Source organism: Colossoma macropomum, unplaced genomic scaffold (assembly GCF_904425465.1).
Source record: "Colossoma macropomum unplaced genomic scaffold, Colossoma_macropomum, whole genome shotgun sequence".
Lineage (NCBI taxonomy): Eukaryota > Metazoa > Chordata > Actinopteri > Characiformes > Serrasalmidae > Colossoma > Colossoma macropomum.
This window is the reverse complement of record NW_023494785.1, coordinates 13831462-13854209: the sequence shown is the minus strand read 5'-3', so window position 1 is coordinate 13854209 and position 22748 is coordinate 13831462. Positions and strand designations below refer to the sequence as shown.

Genomic DNA, 22748 nt, shown 5'->3' with positions numbered 1-22748 from the left:
AAATTGGGCCAGCACTATAGAGGAGAGTGTGTTTTACTTCAGTAGACAGCCAGGGAAAACAGCGATGCACCAAATGACATGCTGGACTGACAGTTGAACCCCCCAAAAATGCTTAGTCAGATTTTTAGCCATTTTTCTCTTTTGACTAAAAGTGTTGATTTTCTTTTATTTATTTATTTGTTTCTTTCTTTTCTTTTCTTTTCTTTTCTTTTTTTTTAAAACCATTTTTGGCCCAGACATTTTGGTGAAGCCCTAAGGCAAGGATAAAGTTTGTAGGCAGAAACTTTGACACATTTCTTTCTCAAATATTAAAGTAGAGGACATCTCTTAAGCAGGAATTTAAGTTCTCTTAATAATAATTATAATAAAAATGTACAATTCAGTGTTGAGAAAATTGTGGATAGGTAATGTTTACTGTAGGAATGCATTAACACAATGCACAATAAAAGCATGATTTAACTAGTAAAAGTTTCTTACAGTATAAAATTCAGTGTATAAATTCCATTACAAAACATTCAGATTACAAATTAGAAGCTGGATTTCACAGCTATTGGCTGTTTTTCTGTACATTTGATCGATTCTTGTGAAATGACTTGTTTAGCCTATTTTTTGGGGGGAAAGGTGAGCTGATGGGTCTATTTTAAAACATTCACATTTACAAGGATTTCTTGTTGGTCGTGTGATGTGCATTTTCCAATGTCAGTCTGTCCTGAACAGTCACCCGATCAGACGGGGGTCACTAAAGAGGCCAGACCACATATAGCAATGCACAGGATAAGACTATTGTGTCCCTGATGGCTGCTGATCTTTGCGCAGATCGTGTCTTCCTCTTTACACAGTGTGATGTTGGAGGAGCCAAAGAGCTCTTCAAATTTGCTGTATGTATTCTCTTCAGCTAACACTGCCAGGCTGCTGTCCTTTAGGGAACACTTCTTGTTTTCTACTACATTCTGCACCTGTGTAATAATATGAAGAGATGCAGCCATTAAATACTAAATCCAAATAAAATGGAAAGAGATCTTCACAAACTTCACAAAAAATTATACTGATTCTAGAAGAGAGACAGTGCTCACCAGGGAGTGCAGTGCCTGTAAGGAGGAGGACGAGGAGCAGGACTTGAGCGCTGATAGAGTGGAATCAGTCATCTCTAGAAGAGACAATTTCTTTATATAACTTGTAGTTGATTATAATGACTGCAACATTACATGATATTCCAAAAAAAGAGCAAACCATACTTCCATAAAATCCATATATATATATTTTTTTTTATTCAAAGCAAAGTTTTTAAGCCTCTTTTTCACTATAGGGCCAAAAGGTTCTGAGCTCAGAGTAACCTCTCTAATGGCATTTCCACTTGGACATGGTTTGCTGTGGAACTGTTTCAGTATTTACTCTGCAACTTTTACATTTCCATCAGTTCTGTAACGTACCTTCCATGACCAGGGTTGGGATATAATGGAATACAAGTATAGGGACTATATATTCAGAATACCGAAATTAGGTATTTGTATTCAGCCCATGTTACATTTCGAAAATACAGTATTCAGAGTACTGAAAGTTTTAAGAGAATATTTTTGGGGAATATTTTATATTAAACACTAAAACCTTTTAAAGAAACATCCACACTTGTTTATTAACTAGTTTAAAATCAGTGCACGGCCTGCAGCAAAAATGCTTGTTAGATGGAATCTAAAGAGGTGCTTAACAAATAGCTTCTTTACAAACGATGGAATGCTAAAGCATGAGTAGACTGATAATGTGATGATCTGTACAGACTCCTCAGTAGTGATAAGTTTAGCTTTGGTGTTGGACTGAACTAGTGTGGCATGATGTTACATACCTCAGTAACTGAAAATCACATAGATACCCACTTTATAATCAAACTTGCTAAATTTCTGAATTGTTACTAAATAATAATAATATACACTCACCATGTATCAAACATTTAAATAATTTCATGAAGAAAAAACTACGCAGTAACAGCGAGGGATGGTGTGAATAATAGGTAAAATTGATAACAGCAGACTTTTTCCCATGAGCCTTGCTGAGATTGTAAATGTAGTCTAAATGCATTATTTTTGTGTTGTAAGGGAATATATTAATGTCCTAAATGTATTCACTAATCAGCCATCACTACTTTTTCAAAGTACAGGGTGATTCAAAAAGATTAATCCGATTTCAAAATGATTTATTTCACCTGTAAATCATTACAGAACAATGCAGTGAACTCTAAATGGTTTAAGTGAGCATAAAGTTTATTACGTAATTTTACAAGTGCTCAATATGAACCTCCTCCAGCTGTACAGACAACATCAATGCATTAGTCAAATTCATCCCATAATCGATTGAGCATGTCGAGTGTCACTGCACTCACGGCTCTTTCATTGCGATCGTCCAGTGTTGTGGAGCCAATGATGAACGCTCTGAGCTGTTAGAGGTTCACTGCTGACGAAAATCACACTGCACAGTTGTGACGGATTCACTCTTATTGAAATGGAGAACGCAAACCACTTTCTGCTCAGGGGTCACCATCTCCTCGCAGACTGAAGGGAGCCATCTTCTGGTGACAGTCAGAAACTCTATAACCCCTTCTTTCAATTGGTATGTGATTGGTTCCTAGGTGCCTCACGGTTGTAAAAATATGGCGCTATCGGATTAATCGGATTAATCTTTTTGAATCACCCTGTATTCTGCCCAACTCTGAATATTACATATATAAACACCACTGCTGATGCACTGCATCACTTCCTGTCCTCACCATAGTTTTCTTAGGTATTCTGTAGTCCTGATTTAGCAGCGCAGCAGATGGGAAAAAAAACAGTAACTGTTCACACGAGTCTGTGGTGACCATGGTAACCATTCTGCTCTGCAGTGAAAAAAAGAGGCTTACAGTTTACTGGCACAATTTCTTTTTACTTGCTCCAAACTCACCCTCTAAGGCACTGGTGATGACGTGGGTGGCAGTGAGGGCAGTGGGCTCGAGCTGTTCTTCAGACGAGGTGCTTTTCAGGGGGGCATGATCTGCACCTTTACTGCCTTGGAGCAGCTCTATCGTGGTCTGTACTGCTGCCTTCAGAGAGGGAGCTTTGTCCAGGGTGCTGAGGTCAGGGTCCTTACCACTACACAAGTCCTCTAACTGTGAGAACATGACAAAAACCCATCACATCTCATACATAAGGAATTCATAGGCTGTTCATTTGTAACTGTCATGATAACAGCTGTTTTGTCATAGGTACACTTTAAGGGAAATTAAGGGACTTCAACTGCAAAGTGCACCCTTAATTTATTTAACTAAGGCTAATTACATACTAAGGCTTTTTAATCAAAAACTACATGGACTACAGTGCAAACTGGCTGAGTTATTCTTAGGTTATACAAGTGCGTAATAAAACTTTAGACCCACTGGTCAGTCCTGGTCATTTAAGAAGTTAACATAGTTCTGTAAAAAAATTAAAAACATTAAAGCAACAGTATGTAAGGTTTTGGGGATTTGAAGATCTGGTGGAAATGTGCAATAGCACACAATGTGCGAAAGAACATTTTGTATTGTTGGTTGTAAGTAAATTTCCTACTATTGTCTTCATATTGTCATCAGTATAATGTTGATTTTGCATTTGAGACCTAAACATCAAGCCGGACCTTCTTTTTAAGGCTATGTGTGTGACGTTAATACATAAAGACGTATGGCACAGTCCAAAAAAATGTCCACAAAATGGAATTTTTTCAGGCTTTACAAGGTGACTCGCAGCAGCACATGCTGCTTTCTCATGACTCAGTAATGGTACTTATTTCAATTTTAACTAAAACAAAAATGTGCATAATGAAACATTCCCCTTTGATTAGCATAAACAAATGCCCTGTTTTCACTTACTGCAAGGTCCAGTGCACTGATGGCTGTTTTGTCCTCCAGGAGGAGAGTTAGCTGCTGGAAAAGGCTGGAGCGCATGCTGGCAGGAAGCCCTGACAGTAAGGTAAACTGGGACTGCAGTTTATCCAAATCTGAGAAAGACAGAGAGAAAGAGGACAAGCCACTGCTAGTGTTTGTTATATCAGCTGAGTGTAGGATTTAAATGGTTTGAATAGAGAAGGCTGCCCTAACAGTTTCATTTGGCTTCGTACTATAGGGAGGCTCTTGAAAAGCTTTTTAGTGGGAAGCTATAAAATAGTGATTTAGTATGCACGAGTACATTTTGCCCATTAAGCAAGGTAGAATAGAACTAGCCAGAACTAAATCGCAAGACTGCATTATTCTGGTTAAAGTGATAATAGCAGTCACCTTAACTATTGTAATTAAATGTAACAGTTTTTAGGACAGTCTGGCACACACTGTACAATAGGGACAAATCTGTACAACACGTGATGTCAACATGCAGAGGCAGTTCTTCTGGGCTCTCCACAGTGCAGTGTGCTCTGAGCAAATGCAGTGAAAATACCTCTGATTTGTTAAACTACTCACAGAGCAAAAAGTGCTATTCGTAACTGCTGTGACAAAACTGGAATGCTGCTAAATGAATTGTGCTCTTCACAGAACTGCAGAGCTCAACACTGTGATGTTCATATGGGATTAATTATACAGCCTTGTTTACGAGTATGACACTGATTCCATAACTCCCACCACCCCAATCCAGCTGTTACCTCTCTGTAGCTGCTTGTTTGGTGGTTCAGGTGGTGTTGCATAGACCTTGTTCTCACACTTCTTCTCTGACCCGTCAACCTCAAAGCCTCCATATGTATCTGGCAGCAGGCACAGCTCTGCGAGCAAAAGGCTGCAGTAGTCAGACCAAACCTGCACGCTTTACTTTACATTCAGGTTTTTCTAAAGGTCTGAATATAAACAGAGTAAATACTGTAGTACCATACATGGAATTGACTGGAGTGGAAACTAATTTGTCCATGTTGAAACTGTAACACATGTCTTTGTAGTAATTGTGATCAAACTGCCATGGCATGACATTAGCATGAAATTTATCATTTTACGTCTGTTCCAAAATTTCTATTCAGTATTCTACAGTTTGACTTTATATGTAACCAAGCAAAAGTGCATTACCAAAATGACCTGTGGACTTCACGTTGAGCTCAATCACACAAAAAGCGAGGGCCGCCTTGGCAGGGATTTCTACTAAAACATTACTGTCAGACTGGTGGCTGCCATTCTTCACTGACACCTGTAGACAAATTAAAAAAAAGGAGACAAAAAGGTCTACAGGTAAGAACATGCTTAATAAATGAGTGTAGAATAAAAAAGGAGTTTAGAATTATAACTAAAAAGTTATATAAGACAAAGCAGAGCAAATTACCCTTTCTGTAATAATATAAAATGTTGATGTCAATACAGTTCTTTGAACTCAAAAGTTTTTAAACAAGTGATTTAAAAAACATAAGTGTCAAAATTATTTGGCCATTCTCCCTATAAAAAGGATAAAGAACCATAATATTTTCTTCAGGAGGATTGCATTAATAACAATGCAGCGATCCTGCACCACTCCTCCAGGCTGAACTCTTCACATCTTAAGTTCTCAACTTTAACCTTTGGGTTTGTTTCTGGGCTCGTATACGTCTTCCCTTAAAGTATATAGTGAGAATATACACTTGTGTCCTTTTCATGGTGTACAAATCATTTTTTAGCCCCACAGTTGTATGCTAAAGTTTGAGCTCATCTGGTCAAATTACATGTTTTGTTGATTTTCTGTGAAAATAGGTACACATCTGCAGGGAACAAACATTTTCTGCAGATCTTTGCGCAGGGTATATTTTATGTTTATTTTTTTCTGCTGCTATGTTAGGTTCAGCAAATAAACAGTGATTGTGCATTAAAATGTGCAGAACTGTGTTCTCTGTAGAGAATTTGTTAATGTATTTTCATGGTGAATATCAACCAAAAGCAATTTGATCAGAGGGTGCCCAAACTTTTGCATACAGCTGTATATGTATATATTTTTGCTAGGTTTGGAAAGTGCTATGTTTATAGATTGTGATTTATGAAGATTGTTGGTTGATATTTGTGAACTATTTTTGACCCGTCAGCTTTTTTCCTTTCCTCATGGTGAGAGTGACCAGATGATTTCATGTTTGTTAAACTCTAATGATACAGGAACTCACGGCCACAGTTTCTTCAAACTCACATTTAAGTGTAATTTCACTTCAGATTTCATTTCACAACTTTTACCCACTTTCATTAACTTATGAATAAAGGTCTAAGAGTAGATTTCATTACTCTAAGAGTAGAGTTTCATTAAGGTCTAATCTTTCATCATTTTTGGGCTGAGGTCTCTGGGTCTTCATTATTAACTACGTTATTGTCGACCTTTCGGGATCACAAGCTTGCTGCATGATATGCAGAGTGTGAACCCAGTGAACTTCTCACATTCTGAATGCCATGTGCAAAGTTGTGAAATTTATATATATTTATTTTTTTCATATTCTGTTTATCTGCTCTTTTTCATGCTATCTAATGTAGCTAAACATGCAGTGGAGAACACGGTCCTGTACAGCATAGTGTAGGTTAGGAACAAAGATTACTGTTGTGCCTCACAAAACATACAAAGTAGATTACTGCAGGTGCGAGAAGCAAAAAAAATCTGAATCAAAATGTAAAGTATTGCCCACACACTGCTATAAGCAATAAGACAGGTCAAGCAAAACATATATTTAATCTATTAAATAGAGTACAAACAAGCCAGACACAAACTTAGCAAACATTTCAGTCTCTTGCTATCATCAGTGCTCATGAAGCAACTCTATCAGCTCCTTTTTTAAAAGACCCAAACAAATTAACCTCAGCTGTGTAGATTCTTCTGGGGCCTTCTTAAAGTGACAGTACAACAATTAGAGGATATAATCAGTTGCATAGATAGAAAACAAATATATCAAAATTAATTTTAAAGTACAACACAATGATCATAACTTTTTTAAATTAAGTCTTTTGGCCCTTTTTTCTTAGTCAGCATAATGATGATAATGGTCTTCCTACTGAATTTATTACAGATATGGCGGAAATCACACTTATATACTGCCTGCTTGAGAACGCTTTCCATCTGCAGATTGGAGGCACTGCTATGGGGGCCACTATGGACCCTGATTATGCTAATCTTTACTTGGGTTATTAGGAGGAAAAATGTGTTTTCTAAAACTTTTTTTTTAATAAAATATTACTCTGTTCAAAAGATATACTGATTATCACTCTGTCCTTTACAGACGTTCACAGAAGGACTTTGAACTCTTCACACTGTATATGAACTGTTTAAGACCTTCCACTAAGTTTACTCATCATGTAGACATGTACGTATGTACATTTTTTGGACACTTGTATTAAAATCAGTAATGGAAAAATATATACAGATTTATACTATTTATCTTATACAAAAAGGACACAGAGGAAAACCGCCTAAAAGTGCCCACCCAGTTCCACTAAAACACAGTCTGCCCTGTAATCAGCTTACAAGACTCCTATGTATTTGTTTGGATGCAGTTGATTTTGAGGCTAGAGCCCAGTTTCTGTGCAAGGACTTTTGAGTCTGTGGGCATCCACAGAATTGGCTTTATTCTGCTTCACAGAAGGTACATTCCTCACACCACTGAGGGAAAAAAAATCTACATTTAGTGCTTTTAGTCAGGAGATTAAGAATATCCTCAACAATCACTGGCACCTTCTAGAAAAGTGATGGACAATTATCAGACAGGGGCAGTCGTGGGCTGGAGGTTAGGGAACCAGCCTTGTGACCGGAAGGTCGCCGGTTCGATCCCCTTAGCCGACAGTACATGAATGAAGTGCCCTTGAGCAAGGCACCTAACCCCCAACTGCTCCCCAAGCGCTGTGGATAGGGCTGCCCACTGCTCTGGGCAAGTGTGCTCACTGCCCCCCAGTGTGTGTGGGTTCACTAGTGTGCACGGGTGGGTTAAATGCGGAGGTCTAATTCCAATGTGTTCAGACACAGTTGGCTAAAAGGTTCGGTTCATTCAGATCTTTTTACAGTTTCTCCCCTCTGTGTCTTTTCTAGAGGAAAAAATTAAGAGAAAATTTGGTACACACAGATACAGATGCCCAAGATAATTTTCCTTGTCATAATTGTTCCTGTTGTTCTCAATTTTTGAAATGTAAATTTTTACACACTCTTGAAACTTTGAACACATATAAGATTAGACAGTTTATAATTGTAGATCCACATATGTTGTCTAGGTCATCATGTGTCCTTGTCCTTGTCCTTAGTACTGTATGTTGCTAAGACTAGATGAGCTCTGCGGACTAGAATAACTGGATATATGAGTTTAATTTGTAGACAGGCTGATATGGCCCCTGTTTTTCATTATGTTAAATCAGCTAAACTTTCTCTTTAAGATCTACGCTTCCTGGGCATTCAGAGGGGGAGATCAGGAGAAAAGATTATTACAGAGGGAGATCTTCTGGATTTGTAAACTTACATCTTTGTTCTTTTTATTATATATATATATATATATATATATATATATATATATATATATATATATACTACATATACTTTTTGATATATTTGTTTTACTTTGATAGATTTGTTTAACTTTTTTTTAAACACTAAACAGAAAACAAGATGATAACAAGGATACAAATAAATGCTCCCCAGTCTCCCTTCCCTCTCATCCACCTTCAGTTGGTAGATAAATTAGAAATTAGAAAGATAATTTAGTATATACCTTCATACACACACAACACACACACACTCGCACATACATACACATGCACAAAAACACATATATAAACAAAAAAACTGGACAGTGACAACCTGTTGTCTTATCCTAGCGCGCATTACAGTGTAAGTACTCTATATATATATATTTGTTTTCTATCTATGCAACTGATTATATCCTCTAGTTGTTTTACTGTCACTTTAAGAAGGCCCCAGCAGAATCTACACAGGTGAGGATAATTTGTTTGGGTCTTTAAAAAAGTGCAGGTTCATAGAGTTGCTTCATAAGCACTGATTATAGCAAGAGGCTGAAATGTTTGCTCAGTTTGTGTCTGGCCTTTTGTGCTCTATTTAATGGAATAAATATACAGACTAGTCCTATTTTTTAGCAGTGTGCGGGCAATAAATTTTCCATTCCAGTTTTGGTTTTGGTCCCCAGAGTAGTGGCTGTAGGAGAAACAGAGCAATGGCCTCTTTTATGGGTAATCAGGCTGACACAGTTAAGTCTTTTTTAATTACTCAGAACTGTATTTGGGGGAAAAATGTATTTCCATTACATATTTAAGCACAATATTTAATTGCTTGTTGTATACAGCTTTACTCTTCTTTATCAAGCGTGCCAATAACTTTAGACTGGGCTGTATCTATATAAAGCTACAGAGCAACGGGCCTCATTCACAAACTGTTCTTGTGTCTCCGTATCTGGATTTTGAGATTTTCATTAAGCTAAAGGTGTCCCATGCTCAGATTACACCTGTTTGTCTCAGTTTACTTGCAGTCAGTGTAATAATGTGAAACTCAGTATCTCTGACCTGAATCTTCTTGGGTAAAGGGAGCCCCAGAAAGGCTCCGCAGCTGCCCCCCTCCTGCACCTCTTCAGTAATGCTGCAGGCCTGCGTGGTCACGATGCGCTCCTTCACCAGCGCGAACACCTCCCGTCGCTTCTCACGTGTCTGTTGGACCAGAGAGTGCTGCATGTCCAGAACTCTACACAAGAGACTCGACAAGATCAGGAACCTGGTCATATTTGTTTTCTAACTGAAAAAGAGAAGCTACCTATTGTACCATTTTGACAAATGCCTTGTACACATATAATAGAGCAACAACAGTTATACAGTTAATATGTACAGTCATAACCCCAATGAGTGTGCACTGAACTCTTTGAACTACTTGAACTCTTTATATTAGGACGACGTCTCCTTTTCCGTCTCAATGCTATTCAAGTCTAGTTTAAACTGTTTATTTACTTCACACTGAAATCAGAGCAAAGTGTGATAACATTGCCTTGGTATGGGTCAAGCTCCACTTCATAAAAAAAAAAAAAAGATATTTCTGGCTCTGATTAGCTGAGTCATCTTCAAAGCAGCTGCAACATACTAGATATGCACACATATCCACACCCATCCACTGATTTCTGCATCAATACACCAAGTTATTAAAAGCCTACACATGCAGCAAAAGGGTCACATATAACACAAAAAAGATTTTAGGATTTGTAACAACAGTGAACTCTTTTGTAATTCTTTAATAAACACACTACAACAGGCTTTCTGTTTAAATTAGCAAAGAACCAATATTTAAGCAGTAGAGCCAGTGCCATTACTAAAGAACCCGTTAAGAACTTTCTTTAATGGTGTACTATTAAAATGGTACTACTACTACTATTACTACTACTACTACTAATAATAATAATGATAATTTATTACAAGTATTATAAATAATAAATTATTCATTGAGTTCTGATGCTATTCTTTTAAAATATACCTTTTGTGGATGACAAATGTTAGTAACGTACGGTCAGTTAAGTGGAGTCTTGTCTGAAGCGTACTTTGTTGCTGTATAACTTCAGGGTATGCGTTTCTCATAGCCTCGTGTAGCTTATTGCTTGAATAAAAAATTGGCCCTATCAGTACAGTCAGGTGCTACCGACAGACACAATAAGGGATAAATCTGAGGCCTTCTTTCAGAGCCAAACCACTTGTCACCTTTGGTTAATTTGATCAGATTTGGTTCATTAAATTTGGCCACGTAAACAGACTGATACAAAACTGTTTGCATATTGTGTGTCCAGCTGTGGAACAAACTCAGATATGCAGTGCATATATTTTTATTTTTGTCCTTTTTTTGCATGTTATCTTGTACGCTGAAGTCTGATCTTACCAGCACTATACAACACACCATGGCATTTGGGTTTCTGAGTTATGAATGTGGAAGAAGTACAGAAGTGACCCTTTATAGTTAACCTGGATAGATGGTTAACAGCGTTGAGCTGTCAGCAGTCTTCTGTCCTGACAAGCCCACTGAGGTCATAAAGTTTTTGATGATAATGATAAGCTGCCATGTGAACTCTGTTGAAGGTGAGGTGTCCAAGTCCATTACAAGCTGATGAACTAGTAAGGTGAGAGATTTAGTGGCAATGACTGTGCACAGAAATCAGGGGTTTGTCCGAGTAACAGCCCCAGCACTGCACGACATTCCAAAGAAGTATTTCATCAAGATAAAGTTACTACACTGAAAAAAGTGATGCACTGAATTTACCTGATTCAAATGTACATATTTCCACATTAATGAATTAATGAACAGCAACACAATTTTGTCTTTCAGTTTTATTGTTGTCAATAACGATGTTTATCTTATGAAGAACACGTGTTAGCCAGTCCTGACTATCTGAAGAACGTACAGGCAGAGGTCTGATAATATGGTCACAGAAGCAACAGAGCCTGTACAGCATTCTGGTTTGAGAGGGTCACCTAATACAGAGCTGTGGGTTTGAGAAAAGCAGAACAGGAGGGCCTTTTTAGGGGTAATCAGGAAGTCATGCTCAAGTGGTTAGTGCTAGATTCAAAACACTCGCCATACCTGTCACTCAGACACTACATTACATTAACTTGTTTCAGTTAAAACACTAACAGTCTGCATTTACAAAGTATTTACAAAACTGCAAAAAATCTGATTTGGGCAATACATCATTCAGCACCTTTACATGCACGTGTAAAATAAGCTGGATAATTCCAGGTCCACATGAGCCAGTCAAGAATCAGATTTTTTTTCTAAATATGTAAAATATGCATCTCAACCAATGCAAAAGCTAGAAATATTTATTTGAGAGTTTTTATGGTTGCAAATTGCACATAATACTGCCACACTTCGAGCTTGTCTGAGTATGTGATTGTTCCTGCACATGTGCAGAGGTAGAAAAATGAAGGGTATTCATGCACCAAATAACCCAACTACTGGGATAAAATCCAGGTGTCTTTATCAGATTTAAAGAAAGGTGTTGTAAGATTTTGTAATATGTTGTTTACATAACCACAATGGCAAGTGCTAAGATCAAGGAAATGATCATATAAATTACTGAGCATGTATATACATTCACAATGCATAAGAGCAACACTACCTCAGTACTTTTTTAAAGCACCCATAACAACATTATAATGCATGTTATAACAAGCTGTTTTAGCTTTTAATCCACAGTTTCTTCAATTTGAACAAGTCAAAGTGTTTATACTAGTAAAAGATTACATTTGGCCTATTATGTTCTTATTAAAATAGATTTTAGGATAAACTATATTGTAATATGTGCTAAGTCAAATTTCAGAAGTAAAAATGACACTTCGTAATGTTAAATTCTAAGTTTAACTTGCTCAAATTGGCTTCAGACTGGTGACAATTTTATTAAATTTCTTACATGTAAGAACAGAAACTTTATATTTAAATAATACATTTTAACATGCAAAAAAATCAATTTTCACTAGTAGGAAATGGATATGAACATATAGTCCAGCAACCTATTTTAGGGTGAGGACTCTAAAACTCAAGGCACAGCTTTTCTTCACAATACTGTTTATTGCAAAAACAGCAATGTTTCTGAATAAACCCAGGTTCTAAACCAGGAATGCCTAAATTTAAGTGCAACGCTTGTGGTCGGCCAGCAAAACAATATCCAAAGAAAGAAGTAAGTAGGGTTTAAATTGAGCTTAAAATTACAGTACATTTTATTACTAAAATACCTCCAAAAATATACAGTTGTAAAAGGAAATTCAATAAGACACACACACGCATACATATATACATACACACACACACACACTCAAAAATTTTGGGGTCTTCACATTTCCGATCTGGCTCACAGCAAAAATAGCCAGAATATTCTGCCAACAAATGCAGTCTCACTTCCACTTCCACTTCCACTTCCACATTGCTCCTCTTTATGTGGCCAAATGGCAGTTTGAGTATATGCAAGGATAAACCTAGACAAAGATCTCCACAATGCCCCTTGTCTAACAGGAGTTTTTCATCCCTCAACAATAGCCCTCATTCACTTACCTGTCTTTAGATTCATCTAGCAGTTTTCGCACGTCCACTTCCTGCTTCTTGAGGTTCCCAAACGAGGAGGCTAGTTTGGATGAACCCTTTCCTGCCATGTTTATGCTACTCGAACCGAAGCCTGCTTCAGCGCCTCCAGTGGTGGTATTTTCTAATGTGCTGTTATATTTTAGAAAATCAGTCTCGATAATATCTGTTGTTGAAAAAAAAAGAACACAAAAAAAGAAGAATTTACTGACTCACAGACACACTGCACTTTAGGCACTGACACTGTTGCTTGATTTCACTTTTTTTCCTAAGCGTTATGTTACTTTGTGAGGACAAATCCAACTGTGAAGTGACCTGTGATTCAAATCTGCTCTGTACCTGGATCTATGTTCTTTTCTCCAAGCAGAAGATCATTGAGGGTGAAATCTGTTGGTAGGTACTTGGGTCGCTGCCAGAACCAGAATCTCTTGTGCTTGATGACCAAAGACAGGAGAGTGAGGTTGTCCAACTCATTTGGGCGGGACACAGGGATCAGACAGCCATCGGGGTCGATCTCAGACACAAATTTACTGGTCGCTTTGGCAAACATCTTCCTTATGTAGAACGCTGATTGTAGGTGCAACCAAAATATAGGACCTGAAATAATAACAATAATAATAATAATTTTAGTAGATATAGCATATACATAAACATAAGCGTTCAAAGTTTTGAAATCATTTTTTTTAATTTATATCAGCATCATGTTTGTAGTCAATTTTAACTAATACAATAGTTTGACACTGAAAGGTATTTCATTATACAGTTTACTCAATATTCAAGACTATAATGAGAAATAACATACTGTAATTATCTATTTCTAGACATTTCTTGATGAGTTATCTGCTTGAGATTTGATTACCACATTTCAAATACAAAGCATTCTGGATGTTAATTGTTATTTAATGTATGTCTATTCCCAGTGCTCATTGGCTCACTGCCTTCTTAGGGCATTGAGGAATCAACTACAGCTCTGCTTGTCACTGTGAAAACATCCAAAAAGTCTTCATTTTCACAGCTTCCCATTAATCTGTTTTTTGAATTTAGCATCATATTAGAATCATTTCATACTTTTGGATTGTAATTCTGAACACTACTGCAAACACCCACTCAATACACTCAGTGCACTCATCCAAAAACATCAAACATTAAGAGTTGTGAACATTCAAAAACTATTATAATACTTAAAAAAAAACATATTTAAACAATTTGCCCTGCTTGTATTGTTTTCAGATATGTAATATACTTTTGTCCTTTTTTATAGAGAACAGTTTAGTTAACAATGCAGCATTGTTTGAGGTAAGTATGTAATGATTTAAGCATGCAGACTGCCTGATTCTAATTAGTGTGGAGCTTCTATTTCTTGCCAGCTACATGATATTTGTGTCCTCAGTGCAAAACTAAACAACCAATTTCAGACACCAGGTGTGACGTAGTTGACTGTTTGCCTTTGGAGTAAGTTTCAAATGACCTCCTGAGATTAAGCAGTCAACCAAGATTCCAAGACCAAGCAGATCAACATGAGTACTGTCTGGATCAACTACAAGCAGGCATATGCCTCAAAGCCACACCAATACATACCCAAATGACTTGAATGCCTAGCACTGTAAAGGATCAGTACAACAGTAAAAGCCTTTATAAAAATACAGTGGGCCACCAGAAGCCAATTCATAGACAATAACATTGGTACCCATAAAGTGTGGTTTATACCAAGAAGATGCTGATCTGCAAAGGCCTGATAATCACTAAGAGTGGATATGGATGCATGTCCAGAGTGGAGTGGCCATCAACTACTAGTACCTCCAAGTACCTCCAGCAGGAAAGAGTCAAGACCGCCATCCTGAATGATACATGAAACATCAGAGAGTGTCGAAGAAACACCCCCCAAGGATGCTTCCAAACAGGAGAAACCACCATGTGGTGGCAACAGAAATGTTAAGGTCCTGTTGCAGATAGTTATTAAGTTATTTTGTGTTTTTTTCTTAGGGCTGTAACAGGTTTCGCACTGTATCTCACTGCACTGCAGCATATCGTATATCATTGCTGTATTATCTCGTGGCTAAAGTCAGCCTTTTCTTTTGACTATTAGATTTGTTAGATATGTTATATTAGATAGAAATGTTCAAATAAACTGAAAACAGAAACAATAACACAACAGTGTAAGGCACAGTTTCAGCCACTCTATTTTTGTTGCTGCTGTATCGTATCGAATCGAATTTTCAACACTATGAATCGTTCCAGTTCTACTGCTAATGGTTTAACCGGCGACTGATTCGACACTCATTTCGTGTTTTTCTAATGTGATCTAATGGTGTTGTACAGGAAACTCTACTAAAAACAATTAAGCAATTAAATTAATTAAGTTCCCATTAAGAAGAAAAAACAGGTTTTATTCTGACTGGATCTAATGGTCTTTTTTCAGCAGTGGTCCTAAGCTGCACCTGACAGACACAGTGTTGGTATGGAGTGTTATAAACATATGTATAACGCGTGTAAAACTCTGGTAAGCAGTCCAGTCACAGCATTAACTGAGTTCACTGCTGACAATGACTGTAAACACAACCTCCAACAACAGACCCAGACGAAGGCTGCTGGTTTAATATGCGGCACAAAGAAGTTAAAATTGCGGCAGAGCGAGTTCACACTCCGATAATTCATTATATATCCAAGTAAGTTCGCCAGATAAACTGGTTTATCTGGTTTCTGCAGGCCTGTTACTATGAGCGCAGCGGAAACAACAAAAGCCGCAAAGTGTGAGCAGCACACACCGCCTGCAGAAGAGGGGCTTTCTCTTTTTTGGCGGGGCTCTAAAGCGAAAAGTGCAGAAGAGTCTCAGAGACTTTCCTACTGAACCACAGAGGAGAAGAACAGCGGCTTCTTACCGTCTCTTTGTCTGTTTCAAAGGTCAGATTAAACTGAGCCCGGGTCCCCGTCTGTCCGCCCTGCTCGCCCTCCGACTCTTCACTCGCTCCTTTACCGCTCTTATTTTTCTCTCTCTCTCTCTCTCTCGGGGGAGACCCTGCAGACCACACCTCCAGCAGCGGGCAGATCCAACCCCTATATCACTGGGCTGGTGTTAGCGTGTCACCAGCCCCCAGTATCTCAGCAGGGACCATCTGCAGCAGAAACCCGACTGCCCGCCTGTCCACGTTGTACCTTTGTAATTCTTCACCAAAATGGACGGAGCTGTTATGAGCTTTTATCGTGTTGCAGCCCCTCTGTTACTGTACTCATCAGCCATGGTGGATGGTGGAATTGTAGAAATACAGCATTTCTATTAAAAGGCTAGATAGATAGATAGATAGATAGATAGATAGATAGATAGATAGATAGAACTTTATTGATTCCGAAAGGAAATTGCAGTGAGTGTTACAGTAACAAGACATATAATTGCACATAAACTTACATATGTCCAAAAAAAATGTATCTCCATTTTTGTCGATATATATATATATATATATATATATATATATATATATATATATATATATATATATATATATATATAAACTGTCCTTTGTGTGAAAATTTCATGATGAATGGACCAATACAAATGCCCTGAAATCAATTGCAATAAAATCGATAGATAGATAGATAGATGTGAAAGTGGATTGAGAAATTGTGTAAATTGATACAGTACATGGGGAAAAAACACAGTACTTGTGTGTCACAGTTAAGTGATGGTGCTGACTGGCCATGGCATGAATCATAACAAAAAAACCTCTTTAGAGTAAAAACGTACACTGATCTGTGGCTTTACTGCAAGAATGGGTGGATACTATTCAATCATGTTTAAAGGAATAGTTCAGCAAAAAATCATTCACAGAATTTTCCTCAAATGCAGTCAGTCAGCCCAGACATGTTTGGCTTCTTAAGTTTGCTTCTCTACTTTTACACTGGAGCTACAGGACTCATGTAGCTAACTGGTAATAGAAGTTTATAGCTACCAATTAGTGTGGTGCAAACTGCATTCAGTCACATTCCTCAACATACATTAGGGAACTCAAACAGACTTCCTTATGTTGTTTCTGACGTACTGTTACAGTTGTATCCTTTAAAATAGAAAAAAATATTAATGGCATGTGCATTTTCAGTCACTCTCTCTTGCAGAACGCTTGAAGGTCTGTGCTACTCTCCGAATGTCTTGCTCACACACCATGTTTAAGATCTACTTAAATTTTAAGTAATGTTCAACTCAGGAGCCTAGGAGGGCCACAACAAAAGCTTTAGCTTGTTTTTGAAGAAGTACAGGGTGTATTTTGAGGTATGTTTTGGACCATTGTACTGTTGTAGAAGCCAGCCTCTTTTCAGCCTCAGTTTCTTGACTGACTGTGTTACATTTGCTTCCAAAATGCCACTGGCTGTCACATAACCCCGAAGTATAATAGATCCACTACAATGCTTAGAAGTTGGCAAGGTGTTCTATTTATTAAATGTTGCACTTTTTTCCCTTGGTGATTGTAACCAAAGAGTTCCATTTTGATTTCACCAGTTCATAACACTTGTTTCCAACAGTATGATTTCAATGCTTATTCAATTTACAGCATTTAACAGTGACATATAAATGAAAGTACTTCATTATTCATTTTTTTATTTGTCTCAGAAACAACTTTGAAACTATTAAGCATAAGGCTTTAGATCAAAGTATGAAATACTAGCCAGCACATAAACTCCTAGTCTTACCTTTTATAATATGTATCATGTTGTTGCTGACCCACATGTCGTCTTTACATTTACTTTAGACAAAAGTAGTGAGCACTACTTTAATGGGTGAAATGAGCATCACAACACAACAAAAAGAGTGAAAGAAAGCCAGACTAGTCACAGAGATGATCATTTATTGAAGGAGAGAGAAATCTCAAGAGTGGTCAACACACAATGACCCCCACCCCTCCAACCCCTTTCATCCACAGCAAGTGTGGACACTTTTTCGGGGAGAACCGGACACAGATTACAGGTCAAACCATGTGTGTAAAGCTGAGCACACTCAGCTAGACTCACAAGTGCAGTGTGGTGAGTAGGCAGTCCATCTGTGAGTCTGAAACAAGGCTCTCAGAGACTCATAAAATACATCCCTAAATGCTGCCAAGACTGTGATACAACATGTTGGTGATACATGATTAAAGGTTAATAACAAAGACAGACTAAAATTGAATATGCGTGACCATAAGGCATTAGACAGGTGTGGAATTCAGACTCTAACATGTACCCCTTAAATTACATGAGAGTTTTCCATACCATCTCTTTCAAGAGGTAGACAATGTAACTTTGATCAGACAACAGCATTTTTTTATATGTGCATGCACAAGTTCTCTTCTTTTGTGGGCTGAACTCAGTAACATTTACAGTCTGCAGTACAATACTGCACCACAAGAGGACACTATGCAACAATATTTCGGTCAATATTTTTGTGCTACTAGTTGCACACAGCAATGATAAGAGATGATTAACTGGGCTGTGTTTGCATAATTTCTAGACATTCAATGGATATGTCTGCATAAAGACACTACAAAAGGTGTTATAAGCATATTAAGGCATATGGAATATTAAATAAGGAAGGATGCTTGAATGTAGCGAAGTGACTGGAAACAGTCTTCTACTTCCAGTGAAGTTCCTCCTCTGTGCGATTGCCTTGGGCAGAGTTTTCTCTCTGCCACAGTAAGTCCTCACCTCTCACTGCGAGATGTGTTTTTCTTCATTCAGAAAGTAGGTCAGAGAACACAAGAGCAGGCAGTGGTCAGAAGAAGCCCGCCAATGAGTGCTGCTCTAGCTCACCACAACACTGGAGAGTCCAGATTAGTGAATCCTGGCTCTTTCCGCAAGTCCCAGTAAGTGTTGTTGCAGACCCATGTGTCGTCTTTAGATTTCCTGTAAACAACACAGTGAGAAATAACTGATTTAGCAGTTAAAGTACTTCGATGCACTGAAGTAACATCAGACGTTTGCTTTGTTTCTATTTACTTGTGTTTTCCGCTTTGGATGGGTAAAAAACGGCATACTTTAGGGGACAGATATACTTGTAAATATGACCAATCTCCACCACTTGTCACACATTCATATTTTTAAATATCTAAATCAAGAGCGCCCAGACTTTTTGTCTTAGGGGCCAAATTGCTAAGTTTTTTAGTATGAAGAGGACTGAAAAGACGATAAAGTTAGGAAGGTTTCAAGTTGAGTTTTTGTAAAATATATTATATATCATTAAACTATATTGTTTTACAAAAGTATTTCGAAATGCTATTTTAAAAGGAAAATAAGAACTTAGTAAGCTGCATATAGTATAAAACTACAGTTTTATGCAAAATTTGGGCATCCCAGGTCAAATTGCATTGTGTTGATTTACTAAGTGAAAATATGTTAACACATCCTGCACATTTTAAAACACAATTACTGTTTATTTGCTGAATTCAACTTATTGAAAAAAACATGTGGCCTGTGCAAATGTCCTGGCATATTTTATATATTTTCCCAATACGTTAAACTCAGAATATAAACATAAATGATGCACTAATATTTGCAGAAAACTGCCATATTTAAGTCTGTATCCTATGGAGAACGTGTTAACACTCATTTTCACTTAGAAAATCAATAAAATCAAATTTGACCAGGGGTGCCCAAACTTTTGCATAGGGCAGTATGTTTGTTCTCTCACTGGGTGAAGAGGTGGAGTTTGGGCAACTTTCTGGTCTTCACAAGCCAGCCTTGATCCAGGGGCAACCCTGATCTAAAGGGACTCTTCCCATCAAATTCTCAATGGGATATCAATCTGCTGTTTGTGCTGGCACTGAATTTTGCCCTCTGTATAGCATCTTGCATTGTTTTGTTGGAGTATTCAGTCATTTTCTAAGGGATGGATCTCCTTCAAACATATTCAAAACTGTCGTGAAGTGTCAGTGTATGACACATGCATCTGAGCACTTCTGTTTGACTGCCAGTGTTCATACATATAAAATAATACAAACGAAACTATTTAAGCAGATATCAGGTGCAAATACTCTACATGTCGAAAAGTTTATCCAACTTTTGGTGTGAAATCATGGGTATTAATAGGGAGTTTGTTCCTCCTTTGCTGCAGTAACAGTATCTACTCTTCTGGGATAGCTTTACATTAGATGTTGGAACACTGCTGTGAGGATTTGACAGCACTCAGCCACAAGAGCATTAGCAAGGTCAGGTCAGGATGATTAGTTCTGGATCATGAACACCACTCTAACTCATCCCAGGAGCTCCATCACTCCAGAGAACACTGCTCTGTAGAGTCTTTTCTTAAGAGAAACATGGTTTATCCAAAAGTATAGACACAGCCCTTCTAACTAAGGGGTTCTGTTACTTTAAGGTGCACCCACTGTTGATACAGACATTCAACTGCAGACACAAAGCTTGCACAATCACCATCAAAAACTATTGCCAACAGAATCAGACACTCTGGAACAGTCGTATATGAACCGAAAATGTCAAGTGTCAACTAGTGGGATATAATGGACTATGGTGAAGTGGAACTGCGTACTCCGGAGTTCTCTGGAGTGATGGTACATTGCTGTGAGGATTTGATTGCATTCAGCCACCAGAGCATTAGTAAGATCAGGTACTGGTGTTGGATGATTAGTTCTGGACCACAAACACCACTCCAACCCATCCAAAAGGTTTTGGATTGAGCACTTCTCTGGAGAAGACACGCCTATGGTGGACGTGTGGTGTATCTCATGAGAAAAAAAATGATTTGAGCATCTAAATGTAACAAATGCATCAATCTCTGGGCCTCACTATTGCAGCCTTTTGCCTCATCTTATCAGTTATTTGCCAAGGCCATCATTAGAGTATTAGAGTGAGGAAAACATTACATCACTAAACTCTGCAGAAGCGTGGCCTTCAGCACTGGAGCCTGACATTCCTGCTTTATGCAAATATAAAAACAGTCAGTGTGTAACAGTATTTCAGGAGCAGATAATATGACTGATGTGTAGTGGTACACACTGGAAGAACTGCGGCTGATGTGCCATGTTGTTCTCTTCAAGGACTCTGCGTCTGTCTCTCTGTAGCTGTTCAATCCTCTGTTTCTGTGCTTCTGCAGCCTCGACATTCCCCTCCTCCAGTAACCTACACACACACACACACACACACACACACACACACACACAGAAAATGTTGGGAAACATGACATCATCCTTTCATCCTTGCATAACATGAAGTTTATGTAGTGATGTCATCTTTTGGCTGCCTGCAGGTCATGTATGAAACCATTGGCTGTGACAACTTGATGTCAGGAAGCAACACCACAGGCATGGTCAGATTTCTTAAGGAGATGACTGCCCTTAGTGAACAAAAATAATCTAAACGCTTATTCAATCTTCAGCACTACTATGTATCAACAATATATATATATAACAGAAGTGTGGACAGCGCTCTGATGACATTTAACTACTGATTCATCCTTCTGTGTAAACAGTATAGTTAGCAATGCATCAAACTTACACCGCAAAAATTATCTTGGAAAGTCGAGGCCAGTTTATACAAAGTGCTTAACAAAGGAGAAAATACAAAGATAATTCAAAATAAAATTGAAAAAGATGAAGGAAAAAATAAAAACATGTTAACAAAAAACAATTAAAACAATATATTTAAAAAAAGACGAAATTAAACATTACATTAAAAATCTAATCAAAAATTAAGTTAAAAGTAAGTTAAGTGGTTTTTGGGGGTCCAGTTTAGAGACCATTACAGTAATCAATCCTGCTAGAAATAAAGGCATGCATGAGTTTCTCCATGCATGAATTTCTCCTCTGTTTTAGTCAGAAAACCTCTAATCTTGTTGATCTTCTTGGCAAATGAAAACATACTATATCTACTCTATACAGCACTTGAGAAAGCTTTTGACCCCTCCTGATTTCCACTTTTTTTGCATATTTGTCACACTAAATGGTTTCAGATCCTTATACAAAATGTCATATAATACATAGAGAACATGAGAAAACACAAAACACATTTTTTTAAATTATCATTCACCAATGTTCCAAGACTTCTCCATTCTGAGATAATGGAATGACAGAGCCTTAGAAAAGGCCTTTTAACCCTTTCCAGACTGGCATAATTTTTTCTGTATCTCTTCTGGAATTTCTTTTGATTGCGGTGTAATGTGCTGCTTGTAGAGACCTTTTAGCCTGCTGTACATTTCTGTAAAGGTTCTGTATAGGGCTGGCAGTAATCAAGCCTGAGTGTGTATAGTTTAATTGATCCCAATTATCAACAAAATGTTGTTAATTGGTTGATTGAGTTACTAGTTGGGCTTGGACCATTTTTTCTTTTCAATCTCTTAATACTGTATTTTTTGTTTACTTAGGTTGTCTTTGTCTTATCTTAAATTTAGTTTAACGGACTAACTGACAAACAATTAAATGTGAGAAACATGCAAAAACAGATGAAATCAACTACTTTCTCACAGCACTGTATATGTAATATTTCTCATTTTGAGACTGTTCTATATATGTATATGCTTAGTTAACTTACATCTAGACTTTTTTACTTGTTTTAAGCCATTTTATCTAGAGAAATTGTCTTATTCTATTAGCTGATAGATTGTTTCAAGATATAATACTTAAAATAAGCAATAATACCTGACAATATAATAAAACAATTTATTAATAAGACAGTAAAAATGTCTAGAATATGTCTTCAAATATTTTTACAACAACCACAAAATGATAAATATTAGATATATTGACTAGATTTAAGATTTCATTT

The 22748-nt window shown here is 37.5% G+C and overlaps 2 protein-coding genes across 2 annotated transcripts in view; both read right to left on the bottom strand.

Moving 5' to 3' along the window:
- Positions 1 to 456: 456 nt before the first annotated feature.
- On the bottom strand, positions 457 to 16165 carry gsdmeb (gasdermin Eb). Its single transcript, XM_036583172.1, has 10 exons — positions 15893 to 16165; positions 13353 to 13610; positions 12987 to 13179; positions 9473 to 9647; positions 5048 to 5165; positions 4636 to 4752; positions 3872 to 3999; positions 2932 to 3136; positions 1074 to 1147; positions 457 to 956 (listed from the first exon to the last, which is right to left on the bottom strand). Exons 2-10 carry the CDS (start codon positions 13561 to 13563, stop codon positions 726 to 728), a joined length of 1452 nt encoding a protein of 483 aa, XP_036439065.1. The 5' UTR covers positions 13564 to 13610; positions 15893 to 16165; the 3' UTR covers positions 457 to 725.
- A 1666-nt stretch (positions 16166 to 17831) lies between these two features.
- Positions 17832 to 22748, bottom strand: part of osbpl3b (oxysterol binding protein-like 3b) — a 77586-nt gene continuing 72669 nt past the window's right edge. Inside the window, 2 exon segments of the mRNA XM_036583137.1 lie at positions 17832 to 18878; positions 20985 to 21107. Coding sequence (XP_036439030.1) covers positions 18782 to 18878; positions 20985 to 21107 — 220 coding nt within the window. The 3' untranslated portion in view covers positions 17832 to 18781.